Source organism: Macaca nemestrina, chromosome 17 (genome assembly GCF_043159975.1).
Source record: "Macaca nemestrina isolate mMacNem1 chromosome 17, mMacNem.hap1, whole genome shotgun sequence".
In the NCBI taxonomy this organism is placed as follows: domain Eukaryota; kingdom Metazoa; phylum Chordata; class Mammalia; order Primates; family Cercopithecidae; genus Macaca; species Macaca nemestrina.
The window spans coordinates 51000796-51014372 of NC_092141.1; the positions used below are offsets into that span (position 1 = coordinate 51000796).

At 38.5% G+C, this 13577-nt stretch overlaps 1 protein-coding gene across 1 annotated transcript; it reads right to left on the minus strand.

Annotated features, from left to right (window-relative positions):
• Positions 1-9884: 9884 nt before the first annotated feature.
• LOC105476812 (olfactory receptor family 4 subfamily D member 2) lies at positions 9885-10856 on the minus strand. Its single transcript, XM_011733024.2, has one exon. The coding sequence runs from the start codon at positions 10806-10808 to the stop codon at positions 9885-9887; it is 924 nt and encodes a 307-aa protein (XP_011731326.1). The 5' UTR covers positions 10809-10856.
• Between the last annotated feature and the right edge of the window lie 2721 nt (positions 10857-13577).

The window sequence follows — 13577 nt, forward strand, 5'->3', positions numbered from 1 at the left end:
GTTCTGGCTAATCTTTAGGCTCAATGCAAGCAGAAAGTGAAGGCTAAGGCAGAGCTGTAAACATCCTTGTTAAGTGTTGAGGGAATATCCAAACACAGAGCCAATCTGGAAAAACTGGGAGAATATGTTCTCTTTCTTTTTCTTTTCTTTGTTGTATTAGTTCATTCACACATTGCTGTAAAGAAATACCTGAGACTTAGACTGGGTAATTTATAAAGAAAAGAGGTTTAATTGGCTCATGATTGTGCAGGCTGTACAAGAAGCATGATGCTGGCATCTGTTTGACTTCTGGGGAGGCCTCAGGAAACTTACAATAATGGTGGGAGATGAAGTGGGAGCAGGCACTTCACGTGGCTGGAGCAGGAGGAAGAGAGAGTGAGAGGGAGGTACCATACACTTTTAAATGACCAGATCTCATGAGAACTCACACACTATTGTAAGGACAGTACCAAGGGAGGGATGGTGCTAAACCATTCATAAGAAATTCATCCCCATGATCTAATCACCTCCCACCAGGCATCACCTCCAGCACTAGGTATTATAATTCGACATGAGATTTCGTGGGACACAGATCCAAACCATATCATTTGTATCCCGGCACTTAACAAAGTTACTGTAAAATCATTAGCTGACTATGAACTAAGGAAACAGATTTCAGAGGTCATATTTGACAAAAAAAGTTTTACAAGTCACTAAACAAACAACTGCAACTCACAGCAAGGGAAAACAACAAACATTAGGGAGGGGGAAGAAAACTATTTCCACTCCTACCACATTATAATATTTAAAATGTGCAGTTTTCAACAAAATATTATGAGACATGCAAACAAACAAGAGAGTATGGCTCTTTCAAGGGAAGAAAAGAAATTAGCAGAAATCTCCTGAGAAAAAACAGACATTTGACTTAACTAGACAAAGACTTTACAGCAACTTTCTTGAACATTCTCAAAGAACTAGAGTGAACTATGGATAAAGAATTAAAGGGAAGAAGAAGAATGTTTTACATAGAGAATATCAAAAAAGAGAGAGAAATTGTTTTAAAATAAGAAATAGTCTGGAGCTGAAAAGTACAGTTAAAGTAACTGAAATGAAAATTTCACAAGACAGTTTCAATAGCAGGTTTTGAGTAGGTAGAAGAAAGAATCAGCTAGACTTGGTGGTTCACGCCTGTAATCCCAGCACTTTGGGAGGCCAAGGCAGGTTGATCACGAGTTCAGCAGTTCAAGACCAGCCTGGCCAACATGGTGAAAGCCCATCTCTACTAAATATACAAAAATTAGCTTGGTGTGGTGGTACGTGCCTGTAGCCCCAGCTACTCAGGAGGCTGAGGCAGGAGAATTGCTTGAACCGCGGTTGCAGTGAGCCAACACCACACCATTGTATTCTAGTCTGGGCAACAGAGTGAGACTCTGTCTTAAAAAATAAAAATAAAAATAAAATCAATGAACCTGAAGATAGGTTAATTGAGTTCCAAGATCTCTGTTTGACATTTTGGAATCATTTCGATCTCTTTGTTAAATTTCTAAATTGCTTTTCTGTGTTTTCTTGGAGATTAGTGAGTTTCCTCAAAACTGCTATTTTGAATTCTTGGTCAGAGAGCTCACAAATCACCATTTTGTTAGGATCAGTGACTGGATTTTTGCTTTTTCCTTTTGAGGAAGTCATGATTTCCTGTTTGCTGTTGTTTCTTGTGGGTATGTATCCATCTTTGCACTGAAGGATTATTTATTCCAGTTTTCTCTGTACAGCTTGTTCTGGTTTTTATTGAATACATTTGTTTATTGAATCTTCACTACTAGGTCACTGCCTCCTATTTGGCGCTAGGTGGTGCCTTAAGCCCAGGTTCACCTCAGGACTAGAAAATGGTTGAAGCACTTCCTGTCTCAAATCAAGGAGATCCCAAAGAGATTATTCTGGCAGTGTGGGAAGGCTGGCTAGGGGTTTGTGCCCAGGGGACTTGGGGAACATGCCTCCTACAGCATGGTGCTGCTGGACAGCAACTCTGAGTTGGTGTCTCCTTTGACTGAGTTACAGAGCAGAATTTCTCTGCCTTTCTTCAGGGACATTTCTTCTTTCAGGCAGTCATGATGCTATCTGTGGATTAAGGCAAGAACAGGTCTCTTGCCAGGGAACCCAAGGAGGTAAGGAAGGTAGTGGGCGGCCTCAATTTCAGTTTTTCCAGTGTAGAAACTGTAGTTGGGAGGAGATTTTTTGGCACTTGGTGCTGGACAGAATGGGGAGGAGAGATGTCCCAGATGTGGAAGTCTGATTCTCCTATTAGCTGCTTGGAGTTTTTTCATCTCTCTGTGGCCCCAGGAACTGTCTCACTCTTATACTTGAGCTCTGGGTTGTTTCTGGTGTAGATCTCAGTGCTATATATTTGTTTTTGGCTCTGTGGAAATGCGGGAGTGAATCCAATTTGCTCTATGCTGGCATTTCGGAATCAGAAGTCTAGACATATTATAGGTCAATTGAAATCATCCAGTCTAAGGAGCAAAAAGAAGAATAAAGGAAAATGAACATAGGCTAAGAAGCCTGTGAGACACCATCAAGGATACCAAGACACACACATAATGAGAATCCTGGAAGAAGAGGAGAGAAAGGGGCAGTAAAAATAGTTTAGGCAATAATGGTCACAACTCCCCAAATGTGATAAAATACATGAATCTACACATCCAAGAAGCTCAAGGAACTCTAGTTAGAATAACTCAAAGAGATCCACACTAAGATACATTATAATATACAAGGTGCTGGAAACAAAACACAGAAAGAATCTTGAAAGCAGCAATAGAAAAGTGACTCATCATATGCAAGAGATCCTCACTAAGATTAACAGCTGATTTCTCATCACAGAGATCAGATTCATAAGATGATACATTGAAAGTTCTAGAGGAAAAAAAATTATCCATATAAATTCAATATCTGGCAAAAATGTCATCCAAAATTGAAGAGTAAATTAAGATATTCCCAGATAAATGAATGCTGAGGAAACTCAATATTAGTGAACCAACTCTGTAAAAAAATGGTAGAGGGAATCCTTCAGCTATAATAAAAGACTACTAAATAGTAAGTCAAAACCATACGAAGAAACGAAGAACACTGGTAAAGATTATATAGGTTAATAGAAAATCCAGTATAATTATATTTTAGTTTGTAACTCCTCTTTCCCTTTATGACTTAAAGGACAATGCATAAAGCAATAATGATAATCTATGTTAATGGGCACACAACACATAAAGAAGTAATTTGTGATAATAACAACATAAATGGAAGGGGTTAGAACTGCATAGGAGCAGGGTTTTTTAAAATATTACTGAAACTGAGTTGCTATTCATTCGAACTAGATTGATATGAGTATAAGATGTTAATTTGAATCCACAAGGAAATTATTAAGAGATTTTTAAATCTACTGAAAAGGGAATAAAAATGATATACTACAAAAGCAATTAAACAGAAAGAAATCATTAATGGAAGAATCGAGAAACAGAAAAGAAATAAAACATACAGAAAATAAACAGCAAAATGGCAGAAAGAAGTTCTTTCTTATCAGTAATTATTTTACATATAGATAAATTAAATCCTCAATGTTAAAAGATAGAGAACAGATTGGAAAAAAAAAAAACATGGTACAACTATGTGCTGTCTATAAGAGAGTCACTAGATCCAATGACACAAATGGGTTGAATGTGGATAGTGGAAAAAGAAATTCCACACACAAAAAAGAGAAAGAGATTGAAAGATTTCCCCTTAAGATCAAGAAAAAGACAAGGATGCCCACTTTTGCCAGTTGTATTCAAGTTCTATTCCATTATACTCAAAGTTCTAGCCAGAGCAATTAAGCAAGAAAAAGATAACAAAGGCATCCACATCAGAAAGGAAGAAGTAAAACTTTATCTATTTGCTGATGACATAATTTTACATGTAGAAAATCCCAAAGAATCCACAAGAAAACAAAAAGCTAATAAAAACATTCTGCAAATATTTAGCATATAAGATCAACATGCTAAAATCAGTTATGTTTCTATACACTAGCCATGAATAATCCAAAAAGGGAAATTTAAAAAGTGATTCAATTTACAGTAGCATAAAAAAATAATAAAACAGTCACAATAAATTTAACCAAGGAGGAGTAAGACTTGTACACTGAAAACTACAAAACAGTGCTGAAAGAAATTAAAGACCTAAACAAATGGAAAGACATCCAATGTTCATTGATTGGAACACTTAATATTGTTAAGATGGCAGGACTCCCTAAAGCAACCTACAAATTCAGTGGAATCACTATCAATTCCCAACAGCATTTTTTTGTTTTGTTTTGTTGCAGAAATTGGAAACATGATCCTAACTCTCATATGGAATTGTAAGGAATTCAGAACAGATAAACTAATCTTAAGAAGAACCACAAAGTTGGAGGACTCACACTTCCCTATTTCAAGGTGTACTGTAATGCTACAGTAATAAAGGCAGTGAGGTACTAGCACAAGGATAGGTATGTAGACCATTAAAATACAATTGACAGTCCAAAAATAAACTCACAAGTCTATGGTTAATTGATATTTGACAAGAGTGACAAAATCATTCAATGGGAGAAAAATGGTCTCTTCAACAAATGGTGCTGGAACAACTGGACATCCACATGCAAAAGAATAAATTTGAGCCACTACCTCACACCACGTACAAAAATTAACTTAAGATGGTTCAAAGGCCTAAATATGAGAACTAAAACTATAAAACTCTTAGAAGAAAGCATAAGGGTATATCTTCATGAACATGGATTTCACAATGAATTCTTAGATATGATATAAAAAGCATGGGCAACAAAATTGATAATAGATAAATTGGACTTCATCAAAATTTAAACTTTTGTTTATCAAAGAACATTATCAAGAAAGTAAAAAGACAACATAAAGAATGGGAGAAAATATTTGTAAATCAATATCCAATAAGGGTTAAATATTCTGAATACATAATTAACACTTCAAATCAACAACTAAAAGACAAACAACCCAATTTTTTTAAATGGGCAAAGGACTAGAACAGACATTTCTCTAAAGAAAGTAGACAAATGCCAACAAACACATGAAAAGATGCTCAACATCATTAGTAATTAGCAAGATGGAAATAAAAACCATAATGAGATACCAACCACTTCACACCCAATAGGGTGGTAATAATAATGATAATGATAATATAGGTTGAGTATCCCTTATCCAAAATGGTTGGGATCTTCTGATCCCAACCATGAAAAGTGTTTTGGATTTAAAGTTTTTCTGGATTTTTGAATATTTGCACATACATAATGAGATATCTTAGGAATAGATATTTAGATTCAAGTCTAAATACAATTTAGATTCAAGTCTAAATACAAAATATATTTTTCACATATACCTTATACAAATAGCCTGAAGGTAATTTTACAAAGGATTTTTAATAATTTTGTGCACGAAATGAAGTTTTGACTGTGACCCATCACATGAGGCCAGTGGAATTTTCCACTTGGGGTGTCATGTTGGTACTCAAAAAAATTCAAATTCTGGGGCATTTTGGATTTTAGATTTTTGGATTAGGGATGTTCAACCTGTAATAATCATAATAATAATGAAAAATAACAAGTGTTAGCAAGGATGTGAAGAAATCGGAACCTTAATGCATTACTGGTGGTAATGAAACATGGTGCAGCTCATGAGGGAAAAAGTTTGGCACTTCCTCAACAAGTTAACTGCAGAATTACCATATGACTCAGCAGTTCCAGTACCAGATCTATGCCTAAAAGATTTGAAGACAGGCACTCAAACAGTTGTACACAATTGTTAGTAGCAGCACTGTTCACACCAGGTTAAAGATAAAAACAACCCAAATGTCATTCAACAGATGAATGGATAAACCAAATGTGATATATTCATATAGTGGAATATTATTCAGCTATGAAAAGGAATGGAGTATTGATACATGCTACAATGTAGATTAACCTTATTAAACACTATGCAGAGTAAAAAAAAAAAGCCAGGCACAAAATGTCACATACTATATGATTCCATTTACATGAAATGTCCAGAACAGATAAATCCATAAAAATCGAAAGCAAGCAGATTAGTGGCTTCCAGGACCCAAGAAGTGGAGGTGGGGGACTGCTTAAAGAGTATGGGGTTTTCTTTAGAAGTGGCAAAAATGTTTTGGAACTAGATAGGGGTGATGGCTGTACAACATTGTGAAAATACTAAAGGCCACTGAATTATACACTTGAAAGTGGTTATTTTTGCGTGAATTTCATCTAAAAAATAAAGATATTAAGAATTATGGGAGTCAGCTTGCTCACCACCAGAGAAAGGAGTTACGTGTAGAAAGTGGAAAGCAGAATGAATTCTGTGGTGTTGGACTGGAATTGGAAGTATCTCTGTGAACATATGGTTAACACTACATAGAGAGGGTCAGGTGCAGTGGGTCACGCCTGTAATCTGAGCACTTTGGGAGGCCAAGGCGGGCAGATCACCTGAGGTCAGGAACTCGAGACCAGCCTGGCCAACATGGTGAAACCCTGTCTCTATTAAAAATACAAAAATTAGCTGGGTGTGGTGGTGCACACCTGTCATCCTAACTACTCGGGAGGCTGAGGCAGGAGAATCGCTTGAACCCAGGAGGCAGAGGTTGCAGTGAGCCAAGATCACACCATCGCACTCCAGCCTGGGTGACAAAAGCAAAACTCCATCTCAAAAAAAAAAAAATTACATAGCTAGAGAAAATAAATATAGATTGATCGTGTTAATGTATGTTCATGTGCACACGTGTGTGGATAGATACATAGCAATGAGCACATTCGGCACCTAGATATTGACTTCTAAATATCATTCTCCACTAAAAGGAACCAGGACTGTTTAGAGAAATCATTCATTCCAGACCAGGAGCACAGAAAGTAAGCATGAGACATTTCATTGTGTCACAAAGTAAGGAAGTGTTAAAAGAGTAAAAAGAACACAGAAGCCAAGTTGAAGAGACTCCTACTGGCAACACCTGGGACATATTGGGCAACAAAATAAATAATAATAATGGATTATAACTCGATGACGAAAAGAGGAGCACATGAGTTTGTACAGATATAAGTAAGTAAATAAATAAATGGAAACTGATAAGAAACCAGATAGTCTCCAAGTACTTACCCACAAAACGTTTACTAATATCCAAGGGAAAATGAGTCACCTAACAGGTAAGAAGCCTAACATTTCTTTAGTCTTGTAACCAAAGGGATGAAACATCAGTCATGGCACAAAGCAAAAGCACATACCTCATAGGATGCAATGAGAAAAACACTGCGTAATTTCTGTGATATCCCTGACAAAGATGCATCGGCAAAATCCAATCATCGTAAAACATAAGACAAACCTAAACTGAAGAACATTTTACAAAATAACTTATCTGTAATCTTTGAAAGTGCCAAGGTTATCAAATTTCAAAAGAAACCCTTTCGAGGCTAAATGAATCTAAAGAGTTATGACTACTAAATGCGACAAATAATTCTGAACTAAATTCTCTCTCTGTAAAAGACTTTACTGGGACATTTGACCAAACTAGAATAGGATCTGAAGACTGGATACTAGTAATGTATTGACACTGTAACAATTTTGATGACTACATGGCAGTATTGTAGGAAAAATGTCTTTTCAGAAAATGTACATTAAAGTATTGAGTGGTGGGTGTCAGACTGTTGACTTACCCTCATACCTTCAGGGAAAAAAATGTACTTTGTACTATATTTGCAATTTTTTTGTAAATTTGAGATTTTTTAAGTTAAAAAAGTTAAATTTTCTTAAGTAAAATTTAAGAATTGTGTAGAAGAATATCTTTATGCCCTCTGGGTAAGAAACAACTTCTTAAAATTAGACCCCAATAATATTTTATACTAAAATAAAATATTGATATGTCTGATTACATTAAAATTAATGCCACAAATAGAGAAGACAAACCACAAACTGGGAAAAGGTATTGTAATAAATATAACTGACAGTAGATTAGTCACTAAATTATATAAGAACTCCCCCATCAATTAGAAAAAGCCAATAGAAAAATGAACAAATGACATTCATGAGAAACCAGAATACAATAAAAACATGGAAAGAAATATTAGAGAATAGAGAAAGGCAAATTAAAACTACAATGAAATATCATTTTTTACTCACTAAATTGGCAAAAATTACGAGGTCTCACAATATCAATTGTTAGAAGGGTGTGAATCAATGAGAACACGTAAACTGCTAATGAACTTGTAATATGGTACTACAACTTTGGAAAACTATTTGGCACTATTTTGTAAAATTAAATCTTTGAAGACCTCATGCCTTAACAATTCCTCTTTCAAGTATACGAACCAGAACACTTCAACATAGCAACTAGAAACAACTAGAGGAAGTTTTTGAAAAGCACTCTTTGGGCCGGGTGCGGTGACTCACACCTGTAATCCCAGCACTTTGGGAGGCTGAAGTGGGCGGATGGCTTGAGGTCAGATGTTTGAGACTAGCCTGGTCAACTTGGAGAAACCCTGTCTCTACTAAAAATGCAAAAATTAGCTGGGTGTGGTGATGAGCGCCTGTAATCCCAGCTACTAGGGAGGCTGAGGCAGGAGAATCACTTGAACCTGGGAGGCAGAGGCTGCAGTGAGCTGAGATCGCACCACTGCACTCCAGCCTGGGCAGCAGAGTGAAACTTCATCTCAAAGGAAACAACAACAACAAAAAAAGCACTCTCCAGTAGCCAAAACCTGGAAACAACCCAAATAAGTTTATTCTGACGGTGAAATATTCTACAGCAGAGCAAATGAATGAATTACAGCCAAACATGAACATGTGGAGCTTAGAAACAAAACGTGGAGTGAAAAAAGCAAATCCCAGAATATTATGTACAGTATGAAATTTTTATAAAACTCCAAAGTAGCAAAACAATATACTGTTTTTATAAAAAATGTGATAAAACCATTTTATACAAGCAATGAAATGATAAACATGAAATTCAAGAGAGTGATTTCCTCTGGATAGGAATCCAGGTGAACGTAATAGAGAGGACAATACAGGTGAATGCAAGTTATTGGTAACTACTGGTTCTTGAGTTGTGTAGTGTATACATGAGCATTCATACATAATGACATAATGTTTCATAATGTGCAGGCATTCCCCATGATCTTTTATTTACAATTAGTATATTACATTAAAATGTAAATATAGAGACATAAAGCTTGAATACTCAATAATTTCATATTTGAAAATAAAATACAGTCATTTTTAAAAGCTTGGAAGATAACATATAGTTATATGATTTACTCGTTGTTTTATCATAAAATTTTTTGTTTTGAATCTCATAACAAACCTAGAATATTTTAGGGACAGATACTAATTTAAGAAAGTTTCGTGAGGGAGAAACCATGAGGCCAAGAGAAGCTGGGCGGCTTATTCAAAGTCATCAGTTTGGTCAATGATGGGTCAGGGCCTCTAATTTAGAGCTTAAGCCTCCAAATTCTGTGCTGTTCCCAACAACCCAGACTCACACCAAAAGGGAGTATTGGGAAGAGGGCTCAAAATACTGAAAATAGAAATGTTCTCACAGGGGAAATGCTGTCGACAGGAAACTGTCTACCAAGAAGGGAAAAAGGAGGGCGTGGTTTTCAGGGGCCGTGTGAACAATTTTCATTGTTGCGCGTGTGTTAAAACTCTTTATCACAAACCTTAACCACCAGAGAGGATCCTTTCTTTTTTCCTAAAACACGAAGTTGCGTAGTTTCAAAATTCATTCCCTGCTACGATGACTCTCAACACACTATGAAGACAGCAGATGTAGTAGCTCCCTCTCCACTTCACAAAGGGAAGACAAAGCCAAAGAGAAGCAACCTACCTTTGTCACTGTCAAACCAGCCAGTGTCTCCCTAATTTTCTCACTGCTGCCTGCATGTCCTGGTTCCTCAGGGTATAGATCATGGGATTGAGCATGGGGGTCATGACTGTGTGGCCAATGGACACAACTTTGTCCATAGGGAATGGGGTGAAGGGCCGGGCATAGAGGTAAATGCTTGGAACAAAGATCATGGAAACCACAATGATGTGGGTGGTGCAGGTAGAAGCTGCCTTCCTTCTTGCCTCCCCTGGATGTGACCTAAGCATCACCAGGATGAACAAGTAGGAGGTCAGGAGGAGGAAGAACAAGATGACATCCAGCAGCCCACTGTTGGAGATCATGAGGAACTCCAGGAGGGAAGTGTCAGTGCAGGCAAGTCTCAGTACTTGGGGAACATCACAGTAGAAGTTATCCAAAATGTTGGGGCCACATAAGGGCAGTGGGAGCATCAGAGCCAGCTGGACAATGGAGTGGACAAAGCCTCCCACCCAGGCGGCCACCACCAGCCCCACACAGAGCTGACTGTTCATGATGGTGACATAGTGGAGGGGCCGGGAGATGGCAATGAGGCGGTCAAAGGCCAGCACTGAGAGGAAGAAGACCATGGCACCTCCCAAAAAGTGGAAGAAGAAGATCTGGCCCATGCAGCCCTGGTAGGAGATGGTTTTCTTCTCAGAGAGGAGGTCCACTAGCATTTTGGGCGCAGTGACTGAAGAGAAACAGAGGTCTAGGACAGCCAGGTTTCGGAGCAGAAAGTACATGGGTGTGTGGAGCTGGGAATCAGAGGTCACTGTGATGATGATAAGGATGTTTCCCATAACAGTGGTGATGTAGACAAACAGGAACATAAAAAACAGGAAACGCTGGACCTCCCGAGTCTGTGAGAGCCCCAGGAAGACAAAATCTGATGCCCATGTGAGGTTCCCTTGTTCCATGGGGTTTTCTCCATACTCCTAAAGAAAATGAACCACAGACACAGATCCATGAAGTCACTACTTTCCCTTTCAGGGCTCAGGGGCTCAGAACCAAGGTTTTGGGCCCATATGATGAGCATCCTATGTGTAGACTATGATACTAGGTGCCGTCCTGTCTCTGGGGAGTTTGTAGGTAGGTGCTGGGATACACATTCCTGAAATCTTAACGTCATCCAGAAATATATGCAACCTGCCTTTCAAAGATTCATATAGTGGTGGGAAGACACTTGGAGTCAGATACATCTGAAGTCAAATTTCAGGTCTTTTGTTTCATTGTGATTTGACCATGAGTAACTTACTTAATCTTTCTGGGCCTCAGTTTTCACATTTGTAAGGTAGAAATAAAAATACCTGCTTTATAGAATTTTCTGAGGGCTTAAGTAGAATGATAGATAAAAAGTTCCTAAAACGGTGCATGGAATAATCAATGGCAATTACTCACCTCTGTGAATTCTCTTAATCTAAAGATACCCTCTCTTCCAGTCTCCACTAAGATTCTTTGCCAATTATTTTTCACATGACATTTAACACATCATCATGTTAATGGATTTTCCTGTGTCTATTTTTTCCCTCCACAATTCAACTATTAAGTCCAGAGGCTATATCTGAATCTCACAATTTATTTGCACCCTGCAGTACCCATTCTTAATGATAGTCAACCTTAAAAAGCACGTAGTGTTGACTGCTGGGTGGGTGAATAGCTATCGGGTGTACAAATTCAGCACAAGGAAGACACTGGATGCAGCTGGATGCCTGAGACATCCAGTAGTTCTCCTGCCCATCACAGTGGGCAGCCCCTTATGAGTGAGGCATATGTGGTGTGTATGCTGAGACAAGAGGGAGAAAAGGGAGGGAGAGTCACTGGATTGAGAAACAGATGATGAATATTGTATTAAGGGGACTCAGCTTCTGAATGAAACAGGAATTTTACAAGATGTTACTGAATATAAGGGTGGGAGACAAAGGAAGTTGTTGAAAGAAAACAAATAGAAATAGACAAAGGAATAAAGGGAGATGAAGAAATAGAGCAAGTGAAGGTAGGGGAAGTGGAAAAGTGCTGGGGAGATGGAGAAAATGGGACTAAAGGGACAGAAGAAGATGGAGGAGCTGGGCGAGGTGGCTCATGCCTGTAGTCCCAGAACTTTGGGAGGCTGAGGATCACTTGAAGTTAGAAGTTTGAGACCAGCCTGGTCAACATGGTGAAACTCTGTCTCTACTAAAAATACAAAAAAATTAGCTGGGCATGACGGCACACTCCTGTAATCTCGGCTACTTGGGAGGCTGAGGCAAGAGAATCGCTTGAAGCTGGGAGTTGGAGATTGCAGTGAGTAGAGATCATGCCACTGCAATCCAGCCTGGGCGACAGGGTGAGACTCTGTCTCAAACAAACAAACAAAAACAAACAAACAAACAAAAACAAAAAAAAAGGAAAGAAAAGAAGAAGATGGAGGGTGACAGGGTAGGGGGTCAGTGGTCTCCTCCCTCCCCCTGCCCTGTCTCAATCTCTCCTCCCCTCCCTTACCTGGCCTATTGCAATCTATTATCCACAGTGTTAGAGGTTGTTCTAATCTTATTCTGCTCCTTCAGTTTACTTCCACTCCAGGACACCTTCTACACAGCTGTCCATGAGACCTCTCTGACTCAGACGTGGTCATAGTCCTCCTAGTTATAATATTTGATTGGCTCACAGCTTAAAACTCAAACTCTCAGAAGCCACCTAAAATGCTTTGTGGACAAACTCAGGTTGGAAGAACATACCTACATATGTGCATGCAACTCTCTCTCAGCATTTCATACAAGACTGTAAAATATAGCCTCCCTATACCTTTCTAATCAGTATCACTGTAACCTAGGAATCGACTGCTGTTCAAAGAATTCATAGCTTCTGTGTAGGCAGTATATTTCATTATTTTCATATCTTTGGTAATAAATCCTGTTTCCTGAAATGCCTTTTGCTACCTTCTCAACCTAGAGGCAGTAAGAGAAATATCACTTTCCCTTTGACTCCTCCCCCCATTTCTCTAATGCAGAATTAATTCCTCATTTCTCTGTGTTCCAATAGCATTTGATAAATACCTCCATTATAGCATTTATCATTTTTTCTGTTGCTCCATTTAACTAGATTGCAAATTAAATAACTTAGTAAGCCCAGAGTCTATGACAGCATCTCTGATTTAGCACTTGCTCAGAAATGTTCACCAGCTTAATATATTAGCAGGTAAATGTGACTTTGTTTTATATGACGATGTTGAGAATCTTGTGATTTTCCTCATCCTTGATATCCTTTGCTGTGAGCATCCTCCCTCTAAGTCTCGTAGGGAAAATTCTGTGCTTTGTTGTTTTCATATGTAACCAGAGGCATCTGTTTTCAACATCACATTCCCCCTGCAGTTTTTCTTGAGTCTCTGCTGATCCTTTAGACTTACTACCATCAGGTCTATGTCACTTGTTTATTACTCCCACCCTCTAGCAGGTGTTGCAAGATCTTTCTTACAGCTGATCCATGTGCAGCTGAGGAAACACTGGTCTCTCACCTCCCTTTAGCCCAGAATGGCGCTTCAGCCTACATCTTCTTGGAGATCCTTTGCTTCAGCCTCACAGTTTCCTAGCCCCTGCCTTTACTTCATATATAATACCATGAGGGAGACCCCAGGGGAAGGGGGAATATCCTTGGGGAGAAACTATTGGACAGGGCTCAGGAAGCTGAGCTGTGCTGATTATCACTGGGGC